The sequence below is a fragment of the Amphibalanus amphitrite genome, unplaced genomic scaffold, assembly GCF_019059575.1.
Source record: "Amphibalanus amphitrite isolate SeventyFive unplaced genomic scaffold, NRLGWU_Aamphi_draft 000025F_arrow, whole genome shotgun sequence".
Taxonomy (NCBI): Eukaryota; Metazoa; Arthropoda; class Thecostraca; order Balanomorpha; family Balanidae; genus Amphibalanus; species Amphibalanus amphitrite.
Window position 1 is genome coordinate 1727903 of NW_024881521.1, and position 18940 is coordinate 1746842.

The 18940-nt window shown below is 57.4% G+C and overlaps 1 protein-coding gene across 4 annotated transcripts in view; it reads left to right on the plus strand.

The window, feature by feature from the left end:
• LOC122394539 (cAMP-dependent protein kinase catalytic subunit 1-like) overlaps positions 1 to 18940 on the plus strand; it is a 46792-nt gene that overhangs the window by 24783 nt on the left and 3069 nt on the right. For 2 of the 4 annotated variants that reach the window (XM_043391504.1, XM_043391517.1), the window contains 6 exons: positions 303 to 431; positions 6510 to 6608; positions 10084 to 10166; positions 11600 to 11726; positions 17125 to 17220; positions 17679 to 17801. In XM_043391504.1, coding sequence (XP_043247439.1) covers positions 303 to 431; positions 6510 to 6608; positions 10084 to 10166; positions 11600 to 11726; positions 17125 to 17220; positions 17679 to 17801 — 657 coding nt within the window. Of the gene's footprint in view, positions 1 to 302; positions 432 to 6509; positions 6609 to 9265; positions 9349 to 10083; positions 10167 to 11599; positions 11727 to 17124; positions 17221 to 17678; positions 17802 to 18940 lie in introns of all 4 variants that reach the window. The other 2 variants (XM_043391496.1, XM_043391511.1) reach the window with 1 other exon arrangement.

Sequence of the window (18940 nt, forward strand, 5' to 3'; positions counted from 1 at the left end):
ATCGGAAAACTACCATTTTGCATCAGACCTCTAACAAACATCAAGCTTTGATGACAGCCGCCTGTCTGGCAAAACAAACACCCTCGGTTAATGGCCGCCATAATTCCGCTCACTGCTAATCAGCGGAGGTGGCGACCGGCGTGACTTGGCCGCCAGTGCCGGCGGAGCTGTGTGAACTCTGGGCGCCCCTGGACGGGAGGGATACGGCATCGGCGTGTCGGCTTCACCGAACGGCACTTCTGCGTCCGCCGTCCGACGGATCTCGCTAGTCGCTCACATTTATCTGGTGTTTACTTTCGCAGAACACGGCGTCACTGGAAGACTTCGACCTGCTGAAGACTCTTGGAACGGGCTCGTTCGGCCGTGTGATGCTGGTCCAGCACAAGGGCACCAAAGACTACTTCGCCATGAAAATCCTAGACAAACAGAAGGTATGTCTCGCCGCTATGCCGTGCACTCACGTGCCGACATTTGGATGTCAGTGTTCGTGCACGATCAGTCAGCTCGTGGCGGCATTCCGATTTTTGAACGACAGTTAAATTACAGGTGGGTAGCGTGTGGCGTTTCAGTTCAACAACAGTCGGGATTTGAATGGAAACCACTAATTTTCTCGATGCCCCATCGTTGCTTATCGTGTGCTTACGCTCTCAAACTCATCCACCAATCACCTTGGTGTTATCCGTGGGAGACTACCGATTATTGGGATTGGCGTGGTTCCCTGGAACTTCTCTGGCATGCTATCACGAACACGTGACATTTTCGCTTCGTGTTAATTTCCGTTTAACTATGCTCGTGGCGATGTGTTTCTGTGATAATCCGCGTAAATAGCGGAGCTCAGTGACAGTTTGCGATGTTTTCGCGATATGTCCACATACCGCCATGAATGGTGGGCACCTGTTCCCAGGCTGAACGGCCGGAGCTGGGAATGAAGCTTGGTGTTTCCAACGGCGTCAGGCTACTATCCTGGGCCATTGGTGTTACAGCGGGAGGTTCGGTTGGAGAGCATTGACCAGCGTGCCGCACTCGCCTGTGTGGTATTTTTGCCAGTGTAACTTCTGACCAGTAAAGTTGCCGGTTGGGACCAGTCAGCGTCGGTCCGCTCAGAGACCCGGTGCCCCGGGCGGGGGCGGGGGCGGCGGCACGGGACATTGATCAGCCGCACCCACTGTCACGACCCGACGCCCATTCACCTTCATTATGGCCATCGATCGGCTTCCGAGCAGCCCCGCCGGACGGCAGAGCCGTGCACCGGTCACCCGTGTACCCCCTTCCCGTGTCTCCGTCACTGTCTTAGTTCTCCTCTGTCCTAACCATCTACCCACTGCCGTCCGACCTTTCCTCGCGCCCGGCTCTGCCGAATCGGGCGTCTCCGTGCCGCCCGCGGCGGCCGTGCCACGCCGGCGGCGGTACCTGACCCCTCCCCGCCCTCCCGGATCCCTGGGGGCGATCGTGACCGTGCCACCGATCGGTCGCTGGCGCGGACCGTGCGGCGCACCACGGGCGCTGCTCGCCGCCCGCCGCCGGCCGACATTTGAACGCCCCACCAGCGAGAGATGGCACCGCGAGCCACGGAAAATCCCATGTCGCAGATCCGTCATGTAGTTTATTATATACAGTTCGTGAGTGTGGCGCGTCAGTGGAATGTGGGATTCACGTGTGTATTCATTCACTGACGCGAACTGTTTCCTGTTCCTGCTGAGCTCTTTCCATGGGCGTCACGGTAGCATGTTCCGCCGGGTCGCTTTTTCGGTTCGGAGGTGTGACTCGTCTCTGACATCATGACCAGCTGGGCGGCGGCGATGACAAACTGCCGCCACCGAGCTTTGTGCGGCAATAGAGCCTTCTGCTGCCACCGAGCCTTCTGTCGCCTTCGAGCCTTTCTGTTGTCGCTGGGATCGATGGAGCTTTGGCGCCTTATTTGACGACTCATTTGTAGCAGAAGTGCGAGCCGAGTGTCCAAGGTGTCGTGAGTTTGCCACAAGTACTGGCGTACTTGAGGATGTTCCCTTGAGAGTTGGCTATTTTTGACTTCTGCATAGAAGGGACTCATGCACTACGCCTCAAGTCGGACTTTGCGCACGGCCCATGGACATCAGTCGGTATTCTGCGATGCCTCTGACCAGCTCAAATAATGTTCTCAATGCATGCATTGTTCTGTCCGTGGGTCGCCGCAGCAGACAGTCTGTGCATCAGGTGTGTCTCGGTCGCACAGAGGGTTTAGTTTGTGAGTCAGGTGCGTCTTGGTAATACGCACTAGCGGGCTCGCACGTCATGTGTCTTTTCCGTCTTGCAGACGAAGACTGTTCGTAAGGACGCGTCTCGGCCCGTCTCCGGCTCGCGGTGTATGCGGTGTGAGCTGCCGGAGGAGGAGGAGGAGCGGCAGCGGCCGGGCCTGCCGACTGATCAATACCCGGGCGACGCGGCTCCGTTCGGAGAAATCCACCGTCACCGTCCGATCCCGCCGTCTGTCCGCCGCGCCGGCACCTGGGATCACCACACCGCGGTGCTGGGGATCGGTGGGCCATCGCTCAGTGGATCATCGGGCCATTATTCATTGCTCTGTAGACCATCGCTCGGTCATTGGACCGATGAACAGTTGCTCCTTCGGTCATAGTAATGTTGGCCACCAGACCAAATCGAAGATCATTGGGACATAGGGGTCTTATTACCAGTCACATTCACGTTTCTGCCGATAGGGACACTTACTAGCTCGTAGCCTCAATGACCAGTCCATTTTCCTCTGGCAGTGATCAACAGGCAACCAGTATTCAATGGTCATTTCTTTAAATATTATTCAGCCACTTTTACTCCGCCGTATTTTGCAAGAACGTCTGGGACTCATTGCGCTGTGACATTCGATACGACCTTTATAGTCATTCTGAGCTGGGTTGAGAAAAACGTTAGCAATTAGATGAAATGCGCTTTACGTAATAAAGCTTGCTTTTCTGCGGATGGCGGCGTGATCTGGGCAAAAACCGGATGCACTCTTATGATAATAAATTTAAAAGGCCTACGGAACGCCAGGAAAATAAATTAGGCTAAAACCGGGCTTAGTGTTTATCAGGACGTATTGTTTGTGACAGCTGTTGTCTCCTCTGCGTTTCTGCTGAAACCATGCGAACACACACACAGGATATTTAGTGGACCTTTCAGGGGATCGAGAGCGCCGATCACGTTTTCCTTCTGTTGACCAGCCATTGTTTTCAGCTGAAACGGTCTGCATTTTGTGATTGTCTTTCGGGACAAATCTGTTCGATTTCCAACCAATCGATAACTTTTACGGCTGCGCGTATTGGGCCATTGAATCATCGCTCCCTGCAGAGTCGCGGTTGTGCTTCTGTGGTCCAAAAGCCCTCGTCATGGTGGCTACATGTCGCGCCGGTGTTTGACGCCGGTACCGACTGGTTTGTTGGCAAGCTGTCCTATCGTACCGCTTGTTATCCTTGTGTCGGAGTCGAGCTAAATCCGTTTTGTTGAATGTGACGCTGGTATGCTGTCACAAAACTGCACTAACATGAAACTCACTGGACAGCTTTGCCATTTTTGTTAATTTGCCAACAATGCTAGACCAGAGGTGAAGTTGGGGGGTTTCACGGGAAAAGGTCGTCACTGGACATGGAACGACACTGGGTTGTGTGGTTTGCCTTGTATTCATCCCCATCCCCACATGAAGGCGTCTGCTTGCCCGCTAGGGGCGCCCATGGCCGATGCACCGTGGACGCCTTTCCAAATCTAGATTCATTATCATTCACTGGCTCCCCAGTGACCATATTATTGGTTTTTCACGGTAGTTGATAGCATATGTAGTTTTTGAAGTACCTACGTCAATAATAGACAGTTCGTGGCGTTTTTTCAATGCATGTCAAACATGGCACTTTCAGTTCAAGAAGCCGGATACCAGAAGGCGTTAATGAATCAAAGTTAGCTGACTTATGGACCATGTTGGTATGCACGGCTGGGACCGGCGGGACATTCCACGGTCGGTCGGTACCGGTGGCCTACAACCAGATGACTTTGGTGAACGTAAGCTGCTCTGTTCTCCGGACTGCCGGGCCCAATATCCGGCTGGTGGCCCCGCGGCCCTCCCCACCGCCGTGGCATCAATGAGACCACCTGTGCCGCTCGCGCCGTCCTTGCCCGGGATCGAACCGTGGCGGCCTCGCGCTATTGAGCCGGTACGGCTCCCATCCGGCCTGCCGCTGCCGGCCGGCTGGTCGACCGGCCGGAGGTCTGGCTGGCTGCAATAGCAGACTATCGACCCACCGCGGCCCGCTGGTGCGGCGCCGCCAGTCGGCGACCGCCTCTGCACTGGGCTCGGCAGTCACGGACGCTGCGGGATGGGCGACGTCTTCGAGATGGGCCTGGTGGGCATTCCTAATGGGTACCGACACTCTTCCCAAGTCTGCCCTCCCCCGTGTGTCAGAATTGTACCTCGCCGGCTTTTGCTTTTGTCCCTGAGTCGTAATTGACACAAATCGTAAATGAATCGTGACACAATGGCACAAGTGAACCCCGACGTGACGGAATCGCTCGTCCGAGCGCGGTTCACTTGGCAACAGCACTCTCCTTTCTGTCTCCCGCGAGTGTCTGTGGTCCCTGGGCGCCGATACGCCGCCGCTGTTGCGTCCGTCCATTGCCGTCGGTCGGCTGCGGCGCGGCGGCCGTCACTTACAGGGTGCTATTGGCCGGACGGCATCGGTCTCTGGAGAGCGAGTGCCGCCGCCGATCGGCACCCGCTGTCCCAGGACGGCCGCCGCGCTGGACAGCCTGTATTGACGCGGTGTGATCAGGGGGAGTGTTTTTCGGTACATGTTAGCTGGAGGTCCGTTGGTGCTTGGGTGACGGTGACGGTCTGCTGACTGCCAAACTTTTTGGACTGTGCTGTGAACAGTTTCGCTGCGCTGCCGTGCCGGCAGCTCCAGCTCACCGGCCGGCGGGGGCGGGGCGGACCGTTCCGATACCAACCATAATTCGACCGGGCCGCAGCAACAGGGCGCTGATGGCCCACCCAGATGACCGTCATGGTGCCATCCAATCACCGTTTCCGGCCGGCCCGGTTAAAATAGACGGCGACCTGTGGCGGCTGTGACCGACGCCCGGCGTTGGCGGTTCTGATTGGCACGGTCGTGTTCTCAGGGACGGGGCAGGGCGAACCAACAGGTGGGGTGCCCGGGCCCGCTGCAGTACGGTCTTTTTCCCACAGCTGTCGGCGTGTACCGACTGCAGATAGTGACACGCGAGTGACGTGTCTGCTAACGGCGCAACTTACCGAGTGGCGGCTTTACAAACCAGTAGCATGTTGCGAGGGATTAAGTATTTGGAGGATCACAATGCGTGGGCACTACGTCCCGATGTTCTTTCTGTCTGTTAAAAGGCTCGTCCTTGTCATCATCCCTGTTTTCCTGACCGACTATTGCTCGGCGTCACCCCTGCCCAGCCTGCCGTTCTCCGCTCGCTGTGAGCCGTCTGCTGACCGCCGCCAGCCACACACCTGTGAGCTGCGGTCAGCCCGCGCCTCAGCGCTGGCCTGCGGCTGCCGTGAGCGAGCCGGCCGGCACTCCGGGACCGGGCGGCCCTCGGGGACCGGTGGGAGAGTGACCTTGGCACCTACGTCGAGCCGCGCCGCCGGGATTTCATCTGGTCCGGTCCGCACGACCGGAGGACAGCCGCAGCTGCACTGCCGGCGGGCCCGTCAGAGGAGTGATACAGTCACTGATCTGGTCACCCATGCAGAACTGCTTGGTCACGGCCAGCCTGGCTAGTTTGGTCGGCCGTAGATAGCTGGGTGGGGAGACTGGTGGCCGGTCTCTTGGAGGACACACTGGGCTATACGGTGCACCTGGCCATCTCATTGCCTCAGGCTGACGTAAGATCCTCTCGCCGCGAAGGAGGGTCGGTTTTTGCTGCTGCGGCGAGGCGGGAGGGCCGAGACGGCAAAGTGGCGATCCGTCGTACGGTCATTACACCTCTGTCCAATGGCGGTCAGGCGCCGGCCAGTCCGCCGGGCGTCTGTCTGGGACTGGACGGTCGGTCGGGGCAGAGAGTTCTCAGGACTGGGAGAGCCTGCCCGATCCGACATGCCCGTCTCGGTCGCTCTGGCCGCCCAGGGTGTGCCCTACACCTGAGACACCGGGCCGCGCTGACCGGCCGACGCCCATGCCGCTGATGAGGTCCCGGACGCTGCTGCCGCGACACCGCCACAGGTGCGGGGACTCGGTGGGTGCGGCCGGATCACCACCATCACCGGCGCTAACTGGCAGCGGTATCTCGGCGGCGGATCTGAGAGCGCGTTACGCAACTGCTGCCGTCTGTCGCGCGCGACACTTGCGGTGTCGGACCGCGGGTGTTGGCGGCCTTCGCCCACCCCCCTGTCGGCGGCGGTGCCGTCCGATGGCGCAGATTACCGACCATAGGGCCGTGCCGCCCGCTGCCAGCTCTGCTCGCGTGGGTGTTAGCCACTGCGTGCCGCCGCCTGCCGTGACCGCGACTAACGGCCCCTCTGATTGCAGGTGGTACGGTTGAAACAAGTGGAGCACACTCTCAACGAGAAGCGGATTCTGCAGGCCATCAACTTCCCGTTCCTGGTCAGCTTGCAGTACCACTTTAAGGTGAGAACACGACACACCCACTGCCGGACGTCCTGCTGGAAGTGGGTGTCAGGGGAGGGGACGGGACAGAGGGGGCACGATAGGACATGATAGGGTAGTCAAGGCTCGCCTAATGTTTTTATTGAAAGTGGGGGGTGGGTCTGGTTAGGTCTGGTCAGGGTCCAATCCAGTTTTTGGGCCTTTTGTATACTGGGTAGCTCACTTATGTACTGGTCATATCTTCTTATGTTAGATTTGTTTATAAAAATGATGAAATAATTACCGAATTTGTCGCAGCCTGCCCTCTTGCGTCACTGCTGGCTGTTACGTGTGTTTGTGAATTATGTATCGCCTGGGCATGGCTCATGCCGGATCGACCATCCGTCCGCTTCGGTCTGGCTGTTGCCCGTTCCCAAGCGGACAGTCCCGAGTCCCCGACTGTCTTCTGTCCGTTTCGGCTGGAACATTAGCATAGCATTAGCACGTACGGCGCTACCACCGCACGTGCTAATGGATAACCGGGCCGGCACTGTGATATGAGCAACAGCCGAGGCGTTGTAAGCTTCGGTTTGGACAGATTGGATTCCTGCTGCTGAAGGAAGAGCGACTGATAAGATGCCGCTTGAAGTGATGCGGGTTAGGTGACACCTCACTTTTGCCGTTATCTGGCTTAGTGAGTCGGACGAGCCATTTTCGTAGTTCGTTGAGGTGGTGATGAATCGGTCCGTCACTAGATAACCTCGTTAACATTTATCTGAAATTTATCTTAAGCGTCTCATACTGAGAAAATGCACCATCTGTCTTCGTAAGTCTCTTGTTCCACGAAAAGGACGGTGTCTTGCCGAATTAGTACCATCAGATACGGCACACATCGCACGGCTATCATTATATCCCAATCTTTTGCCTTATTAGCGGCTTTGGCAGCCGGTTGTTTTGCTGCATTCCACTCTGTCAAGTTTCTTCTGTGCAATCATCCGACCACCTTCCAAAAAGGGCTGCCATATTTTCCTTGGCAAATGCCTGGGCCCATTGATAGAGATCTGTGAGCTGCGTCGCTCACGTCTGCACTTCTGTCCGTGGCTGCGGTCTGCCCGAGGAGCGCCGCTGACCAAAATTCGTCCGCAGTCACCTTGGGACGCTTTGGCTGGCAAAAATTCTGCCGACGGTTTATGGTTTGTTGAGATGTTTCCGAGTCCCGGACAGAAAATATCGGCTACGGGAAGCCGGCGGTGGCGTTGTTGTTTTAGTGCACGTCTGTTGCTGAGGCCAACGCCACTCTGCCCTTTTCTCTACCGGGCCTCTCGCTTGTTGTCTAGTGTGTTATACAGACGCTGAGGTAAATGCACCAGTACGAATTTGATAATGATTTGCAAATTATGATTTGATTTACAAATTATGATAATGATTTGCACGTTAAACTAGTTTCAAAGCCAGTTCTTCTTCTTTGTTAGTTTGTCAGAGTTTGGGATGGAAACAGTGTGAACGTGAAGGATGGCGTAGCGGGAGAAGAATATAAATGAATTTGTTTTCTTATCTCGTCAGAAACGAGTAATATTCGATTTCTTGGATAAAACAAGTGCGTGACCTTACCAATAAAACATTACATTGGGAAGTGCATCTGTTGGTACCTTTCCAGAAATCCGGCCTGTCAGACTGAAATGCGCCAAAGATATATCGACGGTGGTGTTTCCGTTCTGCAGAATTGCCATAATGGTCCTAGTCGTATTCGATGAACCGGATAAAAACGAGTTTCATTGAAAACTTAGCCTTCCTGGAAGTGGTTCTGAAGCCTGACATGGCAGTCATTTCGGCTTATCTGCAGATTTACAACTGCAGACAGCCTAAGCGTGTTGCTTCAGACGTTTTCAGCAGAAGTCGGTACTAAACCTCGAAGCCGAAGTCGATAGATTTTGATTGCTTTACGCCGCATTGATGCCATTCTCTAGTAGGAGCCTGTCTGGAACTGATGCAATCGCGTGCTTAGCACCTTTTACCCGGAGGCATGCCTGAGTGTTGGAGAGCATTCTCTGGTAGGGTCGTTAGGCGTTATTGAGCCGGCGCGTTTTTTTTCCTTGGTGATCCGTGGGGAGACCTGTATAGGCGCTCGGGCCGGGAGCCGCCGGTGGTCGCTGCCGCCCCCGTCTGCCCACCCGGCGCTGTAATCTCTGATGGGGCGTCCGGGGAGCGGCCACTCGGCCGCCGCTGAGCCCTGTTGCGTTACACGGTGTCCAAACTCCATCTGACGAAGCCGGCTTGTTTATGTCTCAATTCCCTCGCGGCCGAGCCTCCCTCCTGCCACCTCCCCGTCTCCCGCCGCCGCCGGATTCGGCGCGCCGCCTTTCCTCGCGCGCGCCGTTCCGCTCCGCTCTGGGTGCTTCACGGCTCTCATAAACTGACACCTACCCGACTATCGGCCCTGGCTGGCCCTATTTCGGCGATCGGCAGGCCCGCTGGCCGCCGGGGGCCGGGGGCTGTGATCCGGCTGCGGCGGGGCCCACCGCCGCGCCGTGCTGCGATGTGGGCGACGTGGGCGTAGTCGGCGGTCGGCCGGCGCGCGCGTGGGGGCGTGGCTTTCCCCGCCGGCGGCGGTCGGTGGGCCGTGCAGATTGCGTCTCCCGCCGCGCGCCGCCGGCTCGCTGATTGGAACACTAATGACCGCGGCCGACCGCCGTCCGCAGGATAACTGCAGCCTCTTCCTCAACCTGGACTTCATTAACGGCGGCGAGATGTTCTCCCATCTGCGCCGCATGGGACGGTTTAGGTAACGCCCCGCCCTGCTGCTCCGTACCCCGTAGTCGCTAGAAGTCGGCTAGTGATCGCCTGATGATCGGCTTGTAATTGCCAGCTATTAGCTAGGCTGGCGGCAGGCTACACCAATGCTCGACCAGTGCGGCCTGTGCTGCTGGTGGATTTGTGTGACTCTTTCTCGCTTAGCGGCCGTCGCGCGCCTCTCCGCTGCCTCCAGAACTGTTCCACGCTGTTCCTGGTGACGTCGTACAGCTCCGGCGGCGACCTATACCGCTGGCTGCGGCGGTGCTACCGCAGCGAACGGCACGGCCTCACGTGAGAGGGCGGCGGGCCCGGGTCGTCCTGATCTGTTGAATACACATCACACGTGACAACATTTCAGGGCATCGACAGCGATCGGGTGGTGTTACACATACTCGGGGTCGGGGTTCCCGATCAGGCTCGAGCGGCTGTGTGTAGAACATTTGTCCTCAGGGATCGCTGCCAGGTCCGCTTATCAACATCGATCAGGGATGACGTCTTTCACTGGAGCTGCTCCGCCGCACAGACCGTCCCATGGGTGTGCTTTCCAGTGTTACGAATGCTGCCTGCGGGGCCATCACGGGGTTTGCTTTTCAGGGCCGCCGCCAGCCTTGCCTGCACCTTTCACGCTCCTGCTCATGGGTGCCTCCGGCTCCTGTTCCTAGGTACAGCCACCTGCGGGAACATCGCCCCGCGTCGCTAACCGACGTCCCTCTGTCTCTTGCAGGACAACTCAAATTTATACATGGTGTTAGAATATGTGCCCGGTGGTGAGATGTTCTCTCACCTGCGAAAAAGCGGCCGGTTTAGGTAAGACGCGGCTCGTCATTTCGCACGTCGGCACGGTCCCTGGGCTGCATGCCCTCCGGGCGGTGATGGAAGCCGGCCGTCTTGGCACTGGCGCTGGTGGCGGAGCCCTGCATGCTAGCCACTCACCAGTGTCTGGGAATGGCACGGCATGCGCGAAGGAGGCTTAAAAATGGAACCCTGTAACATACTGTGCCGTGATTCGGTCCGAATGGAACCCTGTATCATAACGACCCTGAGTGGACCGTTTTTCACGTTCCGTCCGCGCGATCTGCCGATTTCGGAAGCTGTATATAGTGCCTGGCTGATGTGACTGACCAATGGCCCTATTTCATCCTCGCGCCTGTATCATCCAATACCCCATTGGCTGCTGCTTGTGACATCCGTGGCCTTGTGATGTGAACCCACTCTGTATTGTTTTGCATGCTGCGCTCTCCTGACTCGGCCTACAAAGTGCTCATGTCTCGTGTTAGCTTATGGGCACCGTGAGATGTCGATCACATGTTTTGCATACTCTGGTGGGCGTCCGGGCAGTGTGCACGCGAGCTGCCGGGCCGGTTTTACGTAACGTTTTCGGTGCTGCATGCCGCCCGCCGGACCTGGCTGCCGATGGCGCGGTCTGGGCTGGCCACAGCTATATTACTGGCTTTGGGGTTTGTTGTCGCTGTGTATTAACACTGTCGCTGATGTCACTGGTAGTAGTGTAACGGAACGGGGTACAGCACTGGTGGTCTGCACGGGCTCGTTTGATGAGTGGATGAATGATGTGGGGCTAGGCAGGACGAGCTTGTCCGTCGGCTCACCGCAGTGTCAAGAGCTGAGGCACACTTTAGGGGCTGGGTGCTGCGCATCTGTCCAGTTTCATCATCATCCATCGTCCTGCTCACCGTCACTGACCGCCAACTCCCGTCTACCAAATAACGTTCGCCGTCCACTGCTCACTGTCCACTGACTGTTTACTCCTGTCTACCTTTTGCCACCTACCATCCACTGTGAGAAATCACTCAACGTCTACCAGTTATCGTCCACGATCCACCTTCCATCGCCATGCGCCCAGCAACTGCATCCCACTGTCCCCTATCTGCTCTTTTCCCTTCGCTTTGGTTCCGGCGTTGCTTGTCGCTATATTAGCAGCTTTGCTGTCGGGATTTCTACCAATCTTCACATTTGCTTGAAACGTTTTGCTTTTTTATCAAAAGCAAGATATGTTGTGTATCTCATCATACTGTTTCACATCTTGAAGCGGTGTGCTCTAATTTTCAAAATGTAACACATCAAAGTGTAACTGTGTATGACGGCCTGCTGCCGGTGTCTGTCAGCCGTCTCCCGATCCGGTGGCCGTCTGACAGCCCTGCTGTCTGGTGTCCCGTCTGCCCCGCTCCCCTGAGACCTGCCTCCCGGGACATCTGACTGACAGCCGACCCGTCTGCCTCCAGTGAGCCGCACTCCCGGTTCTACGCGGCCCAGATCGTGCTGTCGTTCGAGTACCTGCACTACCTGGACCTCATCTATCGGGACCTGAAGCCCGAGAACCTGCTCATAGACAGCCAGGGATACATCAAGGTGGGTCTGTGGGGCGACGGTGACGGAATGTTATGGGCAGCGATGACCCCGGGATACGCTGAGACATGTGCATGTATTGTGTAGGCTCTGGCTACACTACCCATGCTAAGATACCATTAATCGGCAAAATATTTCGGTGAACTCAATGTGATGTTATCGTTCTTTGTCAACCTCCGATTTTAGTAGTGCTGTGTGTTCATGAAGCGCGCAGTCTGCTATGGGGAATGTTCCTGCACAATGTCATCAAATGCCTGCCATTTTTATCATTAAAGGACAACGAGTGTCGAACAGCGGCGACAAGGCTGTATTGTACCAGGAGAATTGCTGGAACCCTCCAAATGCGTCATTTATCACTGGTGCCATTGACGGCCGAGGTGTAGGTCAGTGTTGTGTAACATGTTCTATCCAGCCTGTATACGTATATGGGCCGAGTCGAACCAGCCGGCGGCGCCCGTGTCACCACGCCCTTCTATATCTGCGGGAGCCCGACATGGGCTCAGCCGTGCCGACTAAACTGGGCCACCGTCTCCTAACAAACAATTAGCGATTCGTTTTGTGTGTCCGCTCTCCTATTAGTATCCATCTTCATCGAGGCGCGCCGAAGGACGGCCGCCGGGGCACGCCTGTCGGCAGATCGTAGTCATGAAGAAAAGTGGCCGCCCATTTAGGGGCGGCGGCTGCCCAGCGCCGCTCCGGCTGTGATCGCGGCTCTAACGCCGAGTATTGGGCCTGACAGGGCGGAGCGGGCCGAATACGGACTGCGAGTGCCACTTGTAGACTGATAGGTCTGCCCAACGCTGCTGTTGGCTGGATAGAGCGTGGGCAGTGAGAGGAGAGATAGGTAACCGATAGAGGGTGACAGGGGAAATGTGCCACGGCGAGGGGTAACACCTGTCGCAAAGGTGGAGAGTCGCACCTGTGTGGAACGAGAGGTGCTAATGCCCTGTGGCCTTGGGAGTACTGGTGGTTGTGGTATGACACATTGGTGTTATACAACGCACACGATAGGCCCAACCGGCGTCGTATCGCTACATTGCAGGCTGGTGTGAGCAGGCCCCTGCCGGCGGCTGTCGAGTGCTGAGCGCTGCTCGGTGGATCCGGTCCGCCGGGGGCAGCGGCCCGGCCGGCGCCGGACGCTCATCAGCGATGCGGAGTGCATGCTGAGCGGAGGACGGACGGCGGCCGGCCGGCGGGGCGGGCGGGCGGCGAGCTCTCAGTGCCGTTATCTGGTCGGACGCGCCCGCAGGACAGCGGCGGCGCTGGGGACGAGGGGAGGAGGCACACTGAGCTGCTGGGGAGGCTCTCACGCACCGCAGGGCACACACACTCGCCGCAGCGCCCCGATACGGCCTCAGCGTCTGCACAGCGTGGGACGACGGCCGCTGGCTGCCGGGGAGAAATCAGTCATTTATTCTGCAGTATATGACTCGCTATCGATCTGATATGGCATGTCAAGGACGGCGGAAGCCGTAAAATGGCCGATTGCAATATGTGCTGACGGCTTTGAAACTTACATGTGTGACAGCTCACGCGAAAGAGCTGGCTGATCGGTGGGTCTTAAAATGACCACGACGCTGTCGTTTGCACGTGTGCTTGTAAGGCGACCTTGTCCTTTTATCATCTGGACAGTGGTACGTCTTAAAGGAAAAGGGCCACCTTCGTGAAATATGAAGATATCGTTGTTTTTCATTTTGACATTATTATTTTTCATTTTCTTTTTAAAACTGGTGCCAGAAGTGCACAATTCGCGAAAAAGTATTTAAAACTATTTAACATATTGGTACTATGTTGATACTCTCTACGGCACCTACTGTATGATGGCATAGCGATGACGTCACACTCAAGCCAATCAGCGTTCAGAAGACAGACTCGTCGGATTGTGTCAGATAAGCTGATTGGTTAAAGCTGAGCTGGTTGGAGCTGATTGGTAAAAAACCAAAGCCTCGCCGCGGGTGGCTGTATTGTCGGATAAGAACGCATTCCTGGGATAAGGACGCATTCCTGGCGTATTTTCTTTTAAAATTACCGATAACTACGAATGGAGGCCGAAATCGGCCGTAAGCAGGAAGACAGATAGGTTTTCGGACACGGGCTACAAGATGGCTATCTCAGTTTCAATCCCCATGTTAAAGGTGGCCCTTTTCCTTTAATCTGACGGACCCTTTGACATGTCCCAGTGTGTATGCTGGCTGTCTGGTCATCACACAGGGTCGCTGTCGGTGCTTGATATGGTGGCGGCTACTGGGCAGAGATTGCTTCAGTCTGTCCTGGCGGGTGTATGGCAGCCTACTCTGCAGTCTCAACCGTCTGCAAAGCGGGCTCAGAGTTCATATGGAAGTGATTTGGTCACGAAATGATTTCGCTCCATGAAATTCATGTAGCGCTCCTGCGCCGGCCCAGCAGTCTGCCATTTATCAGGGGACTGCGGAGGCGGAGCACGGCCACCTGTGTGATGTATTACTTCCCGTCGTCCTTGGTGGAGCACGGTGGTGTTCATTCATCACCACCGGTGCCAGGTGGACTCAGGCGGAGCCGCCGGAGCCGCCCCGCCCTCGCCTCCACCCGGCCCGAGCTCCGAACCGACTCTGACGGGACCGAGACTGATAGACTGATGGACTGACAGACTGACGGACTGACGGACTGACGGGGGTTGCAGCGGTCCCTGTGAGCCGCCCCCGTCAGCCGCGGTGCCAGACGGACCCAGGGCGGTGCTGAACTGCGCACCCTTAGCTTCCCAAAGGCGGCGCGCGGGCGAGAGGAAAACTGAGACGACGTGCAGTCGACCTGATTACGCCCCAGAGGAATTCAAAGAACACATGAGCCTGCTGGGCTGAAACGAAAGGGCCTCACGTTCCCAGACAGGAGACGCCTTTTATCGAAAGTAGGTCGCGTGATTTAAGATTTTGAATTCACGTGGATCGAGGAGAAAACGATTCGTCAAATGGTCTAAGGCTAAGCGTTGCAATTGCAGCTGGGTAAAAACCTGGCACGATGTTCATCTGGGTCAAGTGGCTATAAAGCAGCAACACGTGAGTATCACTCTGAGCGAGATTGAAATTCTCGCTGCATTACCCTGCCACCAATCATCTATTTTGGCTCGCTCGTGTGCACGGGAGGCGCTGCCACTCCGAGTAATCGACAGTGCCCAGACGGCCGGCACCATCCGTCAGACTCCGCGCCGAGCGACGGCCACCGCCTCTGTTCGCTGGACTGGGTACTCGTCCGCTCGACTCGGAACGTGGGCCGCGATCATTTGTCAATCGGTCACCCAAACACCGCTGGAGCGGCGCGGCCGGTCGTCGCTCACAGTTGCAATGACAGCCCGTTCTGTTCGCGAGTGTGTTCGGCCTTAACAGCTAACGACGCTTCGAATACCGGGCTATATTGTGTATTAGGTTATCCAGCCGCCTTTATCTGAGACTGAACTGTATTTGAAACAACCTTGGTATGTGTTCTCTGAGAATTCGGGTCATGGTATGAAGTAGGACTGACAGAAACCATGGGACCAGCTACCCCGCCGGATGTGCTTACGTGTCTACAAACGTGTTGTATCCGTCTCCGTGCTTTATCCATCATAGCGGCGCGCCAGCCGTGATTGCTGATTACTGCTGTCATCACTAGCGCCTGCCAAACCAACTACAGCCGGTACCGTCTCGCAAAATCTAATTAGAGGCTGTTTACTGTTGGTGTGCTGCTGCGGCGGCGGTGGTGCGGTGATGAGTTCCTGTCCGACTGTGTTTCTCTATCGAGCGTGGATATCGCCCCAGCCGACGTGCGGTCGAACTGCTCTGAAGTGTGGGCGTGTGGAGGTGGGACTGATCATGACGGCGACTGGCGAGACTTGTGAAGGTCGGGCCAATCAAACGCGTAGCGGAACGCCCAGAGTGTACAGCTATACATCTGACTCTCTGCTACCCCATACTTGCGCCGTCCGTGTTAAAAGCCGCCCGGTGCTTGCTCGCGGTGGCGAGAGTGGGTTACGGCCCGCCGAGTGGCGCGATGACCATCACAGCTCCGGCCCGCCAGCCGGCCGAGTCGGCCCGGCGGCCGGCTGATCCAGCGGCCACTCAGGACCGGTTAGAGGCGGACCGGTCGTCTCGGAGGGCTGGCTGCTCCGCTGGGCGCCCGCCGCGATCTCGGCTCGTCTGACACGGCCCGGGGACGTGACCATGTCAGTGGCGCGCCTCCGGTGCCGCCTCGGCGGAAGGATGCGACGATGCGAGTCGTAAACGGTGTGTGAGGATATCAGCCGCCGGCGATCTGGTAAACACGGCCAGCCGGCCGCCGCGAGACGAGCGAGACGCGCTCTGATGGCGGCTGTGATAGCGGCACGCTGTCAGCTCGCCGCCGCGCCGCCGTGGCCTTCTACTGTCCGTCTCTGTTTTCTCCCCAGCCGTCCGCCGCCCGCCGCCCGCCCGCCCGCCGTCCGCCGCGACGCCGTGCCCTCGGACGGCTGTATGCAGGCCGGCACATGGCGGCCCGAAAACTGGTCCGGCGCCGACAGCGGCCTTGTCGGCCGGCGTGCTGCGTATTGTTTGGAGCCGTTCCTAGAAGCGCTCGCTCGGCGGCGGCGGCGACAGCCAGTGTGGACGCCGGCCGTGGGTAGCCGTCTCGCTGGAGCCGTTTTCCTGTTGTTGGTCGTGGTCGCATTGCGGTGCTACGCGTCGCACGGCGCCGGCCGCGGTGGGACAGAGAGCGAGTCCGGTCCTGCGGAATGTCGGTCGGCTGGGCGCCGCTGGACAGCGGCCACTCGGAGCCCCACTCGACCCGCCGTGATCCGCCGGAGCGCGGCGAGCTGAGTGCCTGGCACTCGTGCCGCCCAGCTGAAACGCTATCTGCCGCCGGGCCGAGTGGCGCGATAACTCGGAAGGCCGCGTGACGTGTGAGCGCGATTTACGGCCCGATACCAATAACAAACTTCCACCGGGTTATTTCAGGCTCCGTGGAAAGTTTGTTTCTGTTTGCAGCCAGGTGTGATTTATAATGTCCGGTAGGCCAGTCGCTGCTACCAAAACGCATCAGTCGCTGGGCGCACGGGGCCAATGAATGTTTGCGAATGCTATTTCGGGAAATAAGTGTGATGGACAGTTATAAATCAAGTCGTAAATACCATGTTGCCCTCGCTGGCATCCGTGGGGTTACATAAATACAACTGTTGAAAGTGCGCGAGCAAAAAATCGGATTTAAGCGTGTAAGCTCATCTCACCGCCGCTATTGTTCGCTGCTTACTGGCTTATCCGAGCTGTCCTATTAGATTCTCGGGCACGTTGTCCTGCATTGTTTTCAGCCCCGTTACACCCCGCTCCATCCCTCGCCCGGCCAAGTGCCCGGGCTGTATGTATGCGTGTGCTGTGTACGCGTTAGCAACTGTAACACCCCGGCTTTGTCCCTCCCACAGGTCACTGACTTCGGGTTCGCCAAGCGGGTCAAGGGCAGGACCTGGACGCTGTGCGGCACCCCCGAGTACCTGGCGCCGGAGATCATCCTCAGCAAGGTACGACCGGGTCTCGAGCGGAGCGTGGTGGACGCTGCCACTCGGCCACAAAGCTAGTCGTGGATGCAGGAGTGCTCATTTGTTGGTAGTCAGTGCTGACAGTGTCCGTAGGGAGACTTGAGTAATCGCCCAGACACCGTGTCGCGACGTTTGCGTGTTGGTGGCGTGAATGTGTGACGGCAGACACTGTCTGGGACAGTCGCAGACAGGCGGATGTGTGGTGTGTCACGCTGACACTGACACCACCCGCTGACACACCGCCGACGCTGTATATCGCCGGTGATCAGTGTATTTGTCACCACCCGCCTCTGACGACACGGGGGGATTACAGACACGAGTGGGTATTATACACGGTGATAGCCCACAGTGGTGGATGAAGCCGTCACCTGCGCTAAACACGGGCCCGTGTGCACCGATCGTGTTCGACTGGTTCTAACATGTCTCTCTCTCCGCCACAGGGCTACAACAAGGCGGTGGACTGGTGGGCGATGGGCGTCCTCATCTACGAGATGGCCGCCGGCTACCCGCCCTTCTTTGCCGACCAGCCTATCCAGATCTACGAGCGGATCGTCTCCGGAAAGGTACGGACGCGCGCAGACTCGTCCACGGGGGTGCGGAGAGCGGTGTAGTGTGAGGTGTGCTGTGACCCGCAGTGGGGTGAGGAAGACGTGGAACGCTCCTGATTTTCCCCTTTTAGAAAGACTTGTAGGATTTCGCCACTCTGCGACACTTTTCCTTACGTAATATCTGTGACTTTGTGGAAGTTAGAGAAATGGTCCCTCCTGGTCTTACTAGGAATTTTGCGTTGAAAGGACGTTGAACTTTGCAATGTAAATGAACTTCCGCTGACTAGACATTACATTTAGCAGTATGTGGAGAAGTTCAGAACTTTTTGCTCGGGTAGGTCATATTTACACTGACTTTACGTTGACAAATAGCACATGCTATATCAAATCATTGCGTAAACTCCACTACTACGCAGCAACATCCACCATCATTTATTAAACCATTTATGGTGACTGAGACCGTGGGATCTGCTGAACAGCTAGTATTTATCATTCACCTGCCGGTGTCCACATTCTGTGCACCGTGTCGGCTTGGTTTACTCGCCCGCTCAGTGCGCCTCGGCTCTATTTGCGGCTCACCTGTCAGTCGTTGGACGCTAAGTTGACGTGGCCACGAGCGCCAGTGGGAGGGACGGACGGACGGGGCTCTCCCGGCGCCCTGAGACGCCCCTAATGAAGACAGCCGTGCCGGCGGGGAGCTGCCGGGGCAGGTCGACACCGCCTGCCGGCGACACGAGAGGTCCGGATCGAGCCGGCCGACGGGGGCGGGGCGGCACCGGGCGCGCGGAGGCGCGGTAATGCGGTTACAGCGCGGCCGGTGCAGTGCGGCGCGGGGCGGAGGGAGAGGCAGAGGCAGGGCGGATCGATCGCCGCTGCCGGCCCGTGTTTGTTGACTCGGCGGCTCGGCGCCGCTTGGTCCGCAGTGCCCGGCGGCAGGGGTGGACGGGTGGGATCGGACCCGATGGCACGGGACGGGACGGCGGCGGGACGAGATGGGATGGCGGTGGGGTGGCAAAGGACGGTAGAAGGATTCGCTCGATTTTTTTTTTTATTTTAGCAGGAGATGAAATCTGATGAAGGCAAACCAGTAGTAATTCTGTTGTTGATTAGATAGTTACAGAACAAGGTTCTCGAATATAAGATCTTGAAGTCTG